Here is a 9,355-nt window from a genome sequence, read left to right as displayed (position 1 = left end):
ATTATTTTATATTATCCATGATCACTGAGTAATCTTGGTAAATAATGTGTGCTTACTTTTTAATGTTTATTAACATAATGGTTTAACTCCACCCCCTACAAACACACTCTTAATATATGGTCACCCTTTCTAAACCTACTCCCACCACCAGTCTTTCAGTCCTTTCTTCCTAAATTAGACTGAGTTGTCACAAAAGAGGAACCTAAGTCACAGTGGTGTGACTAGACTGTGTGACGGGTATATCACAAATGCAACCACTTCCTTTGAAATCAGTAGATATAGACTTTGTCTGAAACACAAGATATGCTGGTGTGCTGCCCACAGAGTTTCACTAAGAGGGCAGTGTAGTGATGGAGGTCCCTTTAAAAAAAAAAAAAAAGTTGTCATTAGCTGTTAGCATTTTGATTCCAAACTTTATTCCAGACATGACTGGGTGCCTTCCTCCTCAGAATCCTGTGTGAATAAGCAGCGTTTCTTACGGCTTTTAAATTCTTACTTTATCAGTTCTGATCAATGGTTGACAGAAATAGAGTAAATGTAATTTGTACTTTTTTGTGTTTCGTTACATGTATTATTTTGTTTTAGGTGACTTTAGTTTAAGTCCACTAAAATTCAAACAAGATATACATATTTAATTCAAGTACTTTTCAATACAAACAATACATATTAAACCATAACATTTAATTAATGTAAAAAAATCACAAATGAAAAAATTCTGACCTTTCAATGCATTAGTGATGGAATATCTTACTTGTGACTCCGCTATTGTATGCAAAGTACAGTTCTGTTGTTACTTTTGGCTTATGTGTGCAAAAAACGAATATATCAAAACAAAAAAGTGCGAAAAAAAAAAGCTCACCAACCAGGGTTAATTTTAAAGTTGATTTAACCTGTTAGAAACCCAGCTAACAAGTGCAAACCTACTGTTCCTTGTAAGTGCAACAGTGTAAAAAAAATGCAATATATAAAGGAAAAGTTGTTTAAACATGTGTTTACCCTTTAGTTTGTTCAAGTTAAATGTGTAACTTAAGCAAAAAGTGTGAAATGACTGATGTTACTTTCTAGGGTACCATGCGGTCCAGCGGTCTGAAGCGTTGCCACTATGATAGGGAGATCGATGGTTTAAATCCTGATCAGGTCCTAAAAAATTCACAATTCGCCTTGCTTCTTCTGGGTCTGGTAAAAACCTATTTTCCAAATCACATTTGAAGAAATCTGTATAAAATGTACAAATGTTTTGTTCTTCTATTTTAATAATATGTTTATTCCGAGTAAATGTTGACCATGTTGTAAAAACTAAAACCATTATGCAGCAGATACAAAAGTCATGTTTCAGCTCTGGGAAAAAAAAAAAAAACATTTAAAAATGATGAGTTTCTTTGATTTCACCAAATTGAAAACCTCTGGAATATAATCAAGAGGACGATGGATTATCAAAAGCCATCAAACTAAGCTAAACTGCTTGAATTTTTGCACCAGCAGTGGCATAAAGTTATTCAAAAGCATTAAGACTGGTGGAGGAAAACATACCAAGATGCATAAAAACTGTGATTAAAAACTGGGGTTATTCCACTAAATATTAATTTCTGATCTCTTAAAACCTTGAGGTCTGAAAACTCATTTTTTTTGCTATTTCAGCCATTTCTCATTTTCTGCAAATAAACGCTCTAAATGCCAATATTTATTTTTGGAATTTGAGAGAAATGTGTAGTTTATAGAATAAAACAACAATGTTCATTTTACATTTTATTTTTTTCCAGAGCTGTACATTAAACCTGACCTGTTTACTTTCTATGCTTTAGGATATTTAAAGACAAATATCTTTTTGTACTTTTTGAGAAGGTCTAAAGGGAGTACTTCAACTAGTGTACACTTCAGGTGAGCGGGCTCTCTCTGTACACTGTTACAGACCTGGGTTTAATTAGCGCTGCCACCTGCGTTTCAGTGAGAGAAGCTGCGGTCAGAAAACAGCGTGTGTTGTCTCCCCCTGCTGGCAATGCTGAGGGCTGCACTCAATGTCACCACATTAGGAATGTCATTGCTGTTGTGTTATAGACTAGTGTGAAGCAGCCAGGATAGAGACTTTCTCCTCACGTGGACATAAAAATACAGCATAAGTTCCATCAAATTAATAATAATCAGAACTGTATGCACAGCAGCCCATGGGTGTATTACTGAGAAGAGGAGCTGTGTGATGATTTAAAAGGAAGGAAAAGTAATGAACTGTAAATCAGCTCCACTATTTTGATCTCTATGATAAAACACTGATCCAGTGATTCTGGCTGTCTCCAGAGGGCCGGGGGCTACTGTGTCATGACGTGTTGCCAACGTCACAGGAGGAGGTGCAGGAACACATGACAGTGTATAAATTAATCCATAATGTGTGTGAGGCCCGTTTCATGAGTGTGTGTGTGTGTGTGTGTGTGTGTGCTGACACTTGTCAAACCCTGTGCACTACACACAGGACACACAGGATTAACAGTGTGTGTTTTTGTGTGTTACAGAGAGAGAGATAGAGAGAGAGAGACCAGTGCCAGAGGCTACTTCACACCCTTGTAACCACTCAGTGGGCATCTAAACAGGCACTTTAGCCTTGCAGTATGAAATCAGACATAACACCAGATGGAGCTTCTCTCTCTCTCTCTCTCTCTCTCTCTCTCTCTCACACACACACACACACGAACACGCACAAATATACTGGCAGACACACACAGACTCCTTGGAATTATCCCAGTGTCCATTACCTCTCCAGATTTTGAGGGCTTAGAGTCACACTGAACACCAACAGAACAGCGAGAGAGAGAAATAGAGAGAGAGAGAGAGAGAGAGAGAGAGAGAGAGAGAGAGAGAGATATTAAGAAAGAGCATTTATTCCTTTATTCTCTCTCTCTGACCCCTTTCTCTATTATCTCTCTATATTTGTTGCCCTTTATACTTTTTTCAATCACTTTTAATCAGTCTTTTCTTCTATCTTTCCCTCTTTCTTCTTGTTCTCTCTCTCTTTCTCTCACTCTCTCTTTCTCTCTCTCTCTCCCTCTCTCTCTCTCTCTCTGTTATGGTGTGACCTGCTTTTCACAGATCCTGCAGCTGTGAGTGTGAATGTGCATCGTAGATATGTGCAGCAGTGACGTCATTGCAAATAAATAAACAAAAAATCAGTTAAAGCTGAAACTAAACCACTCAATCAAGGGAGCACTGGAGAGAGAGAGAGAGAGAGAGAGAGAGAGAGAGAGAGAGGGGGGGAGAGAGAGAGAGAGAGAGAGAGAGAGAAAGAGAACTTTATTTCATTTAAAAAATGTTATGACTTTATTAGCTTAGATATTCTTGTTTGCTTTCGAATTGCTACTTTTTAATAATAATATCAAATTCCATTTGTTGTTTTTTGCTATTGCTTAATGTTTAGAATGTATATTTGCTAACAATGCTTAGTGAATTTAAATGTGAAAGAGATAGAGAAAGAACCATATACATCTATAGAAAGAGATGGAGATATACAGAAAAAAAGAGAGAGAGAGAGAAAGCGAGGCTATGTCATTTAATAAAACTGCTACTGTGTATTATTTTGTAGTTGTAGTATTATCCGTTATATTTTGACTAACCAACCCCACACACACCTAAAAAGGGAGAGAGATAGAAATGGAAATAAAGAGAGGGAGACAGAAAAAGAAATAGAGAGAGAGAAAGAAAGAAAGAAAGAGAGATAAAAGAAAGAACAAAGAGAGTAATACAGAGAGGGAGGAGAAAGAGGAAGAAAGAGAGAAACAGAATGAAAAAGAAAGACAGAAATAATTAAAGAGAGGGAGATAGAGAAAGAAAGAAGTGGGGGAGAGAAAAGGAGACACAGAAAGAAAGGTAGAGAGAGAGATAGAGAGAGAGAGAAAGGTATATGGAGAGGGAAATAGAGACAGAGAGGTAGTGTTATGTGGTTATGCTTGTGTGTATGTGTGTGTGTGTGTGTTTGTTGGGGGGGATTCTGCTCTCGTCCTTCTTGCTCTTTAACAGTGTGTGTATGGAGGGGGGGCGTGAAGGGGGCGGGGCTGAGCTGAGCTGTGCGCGGGCGCGCGTGCGTGTCTCTTCGTCGCAGTCCTTCCGCGGGACGCGCCGTAACGGAGCTGCACGTGCTCTGTTTTTGCCTCGGACCGTGAGGGGCAGCACACCCCTCTAATACCCCATTCTCTGTTACCCTTCTGACTGCCATCCCCTCGCACCCCCCACGCCCACCTGAGTGCTCCTCTGGGTGTCGGATGATCTGCGTGGACGCTGAAGGCGCGCGGCCATGGCGCTGGTGATGGAGCCCATCAGCAAATGGAGCCCGCGGCAGGTGCTGGAGTGGATGAAGGGTAAGTGTGTGGGGTGGGGAGTGTTACATGCGGCGATGGGGCTGGGGGGCTTTATTGGGGGGTATTTTTTGTCAGGGGAGGGGGGGTGGAAGGGGGGTATTGGCTTGTCTGGTTAGATCAGAATGAGGCGCGTGCTGTATTGATCGCGCGCGGTGGGGTGTGTATGATGTTGAGAGCTGCTGCACGCGCCGCTCCAGAGGTGGTGTGCGTGCTCCTGTGTGTGTGTATGTGTGTGTGCGTGTGTTGGAGGTGTGCAACAAAACGGTGATCTCATGCCATTAAACGAAGCAAACGCATGCGCGCGCACATAGATATGAATGCACACACATATACAATATATGCAGGCGCGCGCACAAGGTGCTGTTCCAGCACCACGGACAGCGCCGCCGCCGCCATGTATGCTGTTCTCCTCGCGCTGCGGAACGGAGTGTCCGTGTAGTCGGCGCGAGCAAGCGCGCTAGTGCGCGAAGACGATGATGATGATGACGGCGTCTGTGGGGAAGCAGCGGAGTGCGAGACCTCCTCACGCGCGCGCGTGCACACACACACACCAGCCCTAAAAGTCGGTGTCGTAACCCGCCAGAGCTCGTGCTCGTGTTCCCTATAAGAAAGCGGCTGGTCGCGAGCTTCTACTTTGGCGTTAGGCCGCGCGGGTCCGGTGGGGCCGTTATGACACGAGACTTAGTCCGGACAGACAGTCCGGACAGACAGCGCCAGACAGTGCTGAGGTTTTAATTCAAACAGCTTCCCTCCACACATTTTACTCTACCACCTCCCCGACTGTACAATCTTTCCCTGGAAAATCACCTTAAAATATCAAGAATACACTGTGTATTAAAATGTATATTCATCTGATTTTGAATAAGTGACATATATGACTGATCTGTTTTAACAGCTTTTAGCTGGCAATTCTTTATTCATTGTTTGCAAAATGTGCAACATTTGCTGTAATTGTATGCTAAATAATTGTCGTTTTTGTGCAGTTATATCACTGTCAAATATAGTTTTTCACTGCAAGAAAATAAAATAAAATTATATATTCTCTCTTCTTTTCTATCTCTCTTAAAAAGTAGCAAATGTTATACAGCTCTGGAAAAAAGAGACCACTTAAAAATGATGAATTTCTTTGATTTTACCAAATTGCGATCGATGATCACAATCTACCAAACCAAGTTGTCCAAAAGCAGTCTGTAAGACTGTTGGAGTAGAACATGCCAAGCATCTTTTTTGTTATTTCACAATTTTTCTGACAATAAATGCTCTAAATGACAATATTTTTATTTGGAATTTTGGAGAAATGTTATCTGTAGGTTATAGAATAAAATAACAATGTTAATTATACTTAAACATATACCTATAAATAGAAAAATAAGAGAAACTGTTTCAGAAACTGAAGTGGAACTGAAGTTTTTCCAGAGCTGTATTTTGTGTATTTTGTGAGTTTTTGAGTTTTGTTTAAGATTTATATTTAATTTAAAACTTTTATTACTTTTAGTAGCACTCTTGTTCTGATTTTCTAAGAAACATTTTTTAGATTGACTGGATGTTTTAGGGCACTTTTAGTAAAGAAAAGAAACCTTTTATCATTCAACAACCTTTATTTTATGAATATAGTATTAGTCCTCTATACAGAACAATCTTGAGGTGAAGACTACAATCCCCCAGATATGAATGATCTATTTATGACAGCTTGCTTTTTTTTAAATAAAAATGATCAACATTGTCTGTCATTTTACACAAAATTGTTATTGTTATTTAGATATATTACTTTATGTACTGTATTATATAGATTACTTCAGTTTATAGCTGCAAAAAATATGCAGGAAAACCCCTGGCCTTTTCTGTTTTACATTTCGTCAAAAAAAAGTCCTGCTTTATTTTGTGATTTAAAAGTATGATGACAAAGCAGTTCTCCCATGATGCTTTTTGTGTTAGTTTGCAGTTTCAGTTTAGTTAAAAAGAAAGGACTTTTAGAAGTAGTGTTGGTAGCTTTTGTTAAATTATTTTGTGGTTTATTTTGTGTTCTAGCAGACATTTTGGTGAGGTTCTGTATATTTTCTTATTATTTTTTCATATTAGCAAGTTTTATTTTCATTTGCAGGCCCCATATAAGAACAGCCCACTTCTTTCACAAAATAGTTGCATGTGTTGTTTATGTCTTGGTGTTAGAGTCTTTATTTTATAGTGATTGTTACTGTATAATGTATACAAATGTATACATATGTTACTGTGGTTATTTTCTGGTTATATTATATTGAATGTTCTGGCAGCAGTAAGGCCATAAAAAATGATCTTTTACATTTATATTTTGTAACTGTACAACAGAAGCTGCTCACATTAGGTCACTATTGGTTATACATCTATATATGTACAGAAAGTATGAGAACTCCCAGCACTGAATTAACATCTGTAGTGTTCATGCAGCACCATCAGTCCAGCTGGGCTACACTACGAGAACACTGCAATTTAACATATGCACATATGAATTCAATATTATACACTCTTGCCAAAATAGGGTCTTTGAAGTAAGGAGACATAAAAGAACTGATTTTAGTTTCATGGAGAACCTTTCAGTGGGTGATTCTTTTGTCCAGTTTTGTTCAACAGATGTGTAAATGTAAATAGGCCTTTCAGTTAAAAGAATATCATGTGATTAACAACCAACAGTTCATTTCCGGTAAATCAAATCCATGAGCATCTAAATATGTGAGCTTTGTTATTAGACTCTAGGGCAGTAGAGATTTGTCTTTTTGTAAAACCATCTTTATTTTTATGTACAGTATTTGTTCTCCATACAGAACAATTTCTAGGTGAAGGCTACAATCTTAGTATAATAGAAGCTTTTATAGTTGGCAGCGTTAGATACAGTTGCTCTGAAATGGGAAGAGCTAGAACTCTAAACTGTTACTCTAGGGTTTTAGCAATGTCAGCTTTTATTCTAGAGCTCCAGCATTCTTAACTATTATTCCAGAGTTTTAGAATTCCAAACTATCAATTGGAAGTTGCAGATTTCTAAACTTTTAGAAAAACTTTTACACTAGAGTTACTCTAGAACTCCAGAACTCTATTCTAAACGACTACTCCAGTGTTCAAAAATTCGTAACTACTTGTCTTGTCAAGGGGTTACTAACCCTGCTCCTGGAGCGCTACAGAGTTAATCTCCAAACCACTAACCTGTCCCAGTCGATCCATCTAATCCACCCCTGTTCTTGACGTTCAGAGGACTGAACTTTTTGTCTTGACTTTTTTTAGAATACTGAACTACTATTATTGGAGTTGTAGAATTAAAAGACTTTTGAACAATTACTATAGAGTTCTAGAATTCTGAAAAAATTAGTCCAGAATTCTGTATGTTTACTACAGAATTCAGTTTAAATGTTAAGAAAAATAAATGCCTAACTGACACCAATAATACAACAGCTCACCTAGTCTACTACTGCTACTACTGTAGAGTTCCATTGTTCTGAATGTTTACTCTACAGTTGCTGAATTTAAAAAAATTAAGGTCCTGAATTCTAAACCAAATTTCCTAAATTCAGCATTAAGAAAAAATATCACTTGACTGACACCAATAATACAGTGGCTCATACAGTCTATGCTATTCTGAATTCTGAATTCAGAACTACTTCTCCAAAGTACCAGAATTTTGAACTATTACTGTAGAGTTACAAAATTTTAAACTTTTTTTTAAAGAAAATGTATTGCCTATAACTAACACCAATAATGCACAACTCACCCAGTCTAGACTATGCTGTTCTGCTCATCCAGGCTGATGTATCTTTCTGTAGTGTTTCATGAAAGCATCCTGAGGACCTTCTCTTTCTTCACATGGCTTTCAAAATTGTGTATGGACCCATATAGGGTCTGGTTGAGGATGTGTTTGAGCAGATTGTTTGAAAATGCCTGTGCACTGCGATATTAATATTTTATACTTTTTTTATTTTTATTTATTTTTATTATATTTATTGTTAAAAAGTAAATAATGTTATACAGTAAAAGTGAAAACTGTGCTCCTATACTGTTGGAAGGAAAACATCAGGTATTTGAGACACCAAGTTAGGACTTTCGGGTTTGCTGCCAAACCGTTTAAAATATGGTAGTGCATCTCTGGGAACCACAGCGGCCAGAATTTACTAGAAAAAAAAATAAAACTATATTGTGCTCCATCCAGTACTTTTGGAACGAGTTGGGGATCATCCAACATCCTGACTTCACTAATGCTGTGGTTGCTGAATGCTAAATCGAGAAGTAAGATTTCCCTGGACAATAGACACATTTACTTTTACAAACAAATGTAAGATAAACATTTCTAGGATACATTACCCCATACATAATTACCCCATATATTGTAAAACAGTGAATAAGGTATTAATACATTTGTCCATATTGTGTATATTTATTTATATTAAACATAAAAAACAGCACAGATAGTAGTGTAGTGGTAGTGTTTTTATTTCACTGTAAATAGATAATATACCTCCTTTGTGCACCTGAATACTGATGATCATATATATATATATATATATATATATATATATATATATATATATATATATATATATATATATATACAACAACATCTATGCTGCATTTCTTATTTAATGTATTTTGTATTTTATTTTTACCTCTGACCTGCAGTACTGTTCTTGTGTACATTGTCCTTGTCTTGTCTTGTCTATTGTCTCTGCACCAGAGAGTTTTAGCCAGACATTTTTCTATTACATTGCACAACCCTGTATTAGTACAAAGACAAAAAGTTGAATTAAACAGACTTGAAAAGGTGCTACATTTTAGTGTTGGCTGCTATTATGTTTTTTTACAGTAAAGTTCCAACAACCACAGCTGCCAGCTTTTGCTATAAGTTAAACAGCAATGTATGACACTGTTTTACAGCTTTACCATTAGGCATGATGCCAATAGGTTCATGTTTATCTGCTCCTTTATTTGTGTCAAATTCTTTTGGCAGTACTTTTTCACAGGAACTAGACAAGCTGTGTTTATAAACCAACTGACTG

The 9,355-nt window shown here is 37.4% G+C and overlaps 1 protein-coding gene across 1 annotated transcript in view; it reads left to right on the top strand.

Moving 5' to 3' along the window:
* The first annotated feature begins 4,067 nt into the window (after positions 1-4,067).
* Positions 4,068-9,355, top strand: part of si:ch211-26b3.4 (connector enhancer of kinase suppressor of ras 2) — a 48,202-nt gene continuing 42,914 nt past the window's right edge. Inside the window, exon 1 of the mRNA XM_022680848.2 lies at positions 4,068-4,340. Coding sequence (XP_022536569.1) covers positions 4,277-4,340 — 64 coding nt within the window. The 5' untranslated portion in view covers positions 4,068-4,276. The remainder of the gene's footprint in view (positions 4,341-9,355) is intronic.

Source organism: Astyanax mexicanus, chromosome 1 (genome assembly GCF_023375975.1).
Source record: "Astyanax mexicanus isolate ESR-SI-001 chromosome 1, AstMex3_surface, whole genome shotgun sequence".
Classification (NCBI taxonomy): domain Eukaryota; kingdom Metazoa; phylum Chordata; class Actinopteri; order Characiformes; family Acestrorhamphidae; genus Astyanax; species Astyanax mexicanus.
The sequence above is the reverse complement of the archived record's forward strand: the minus strand, read 5'-3'. Positions and strand labels throughout refer to the sequence as shown.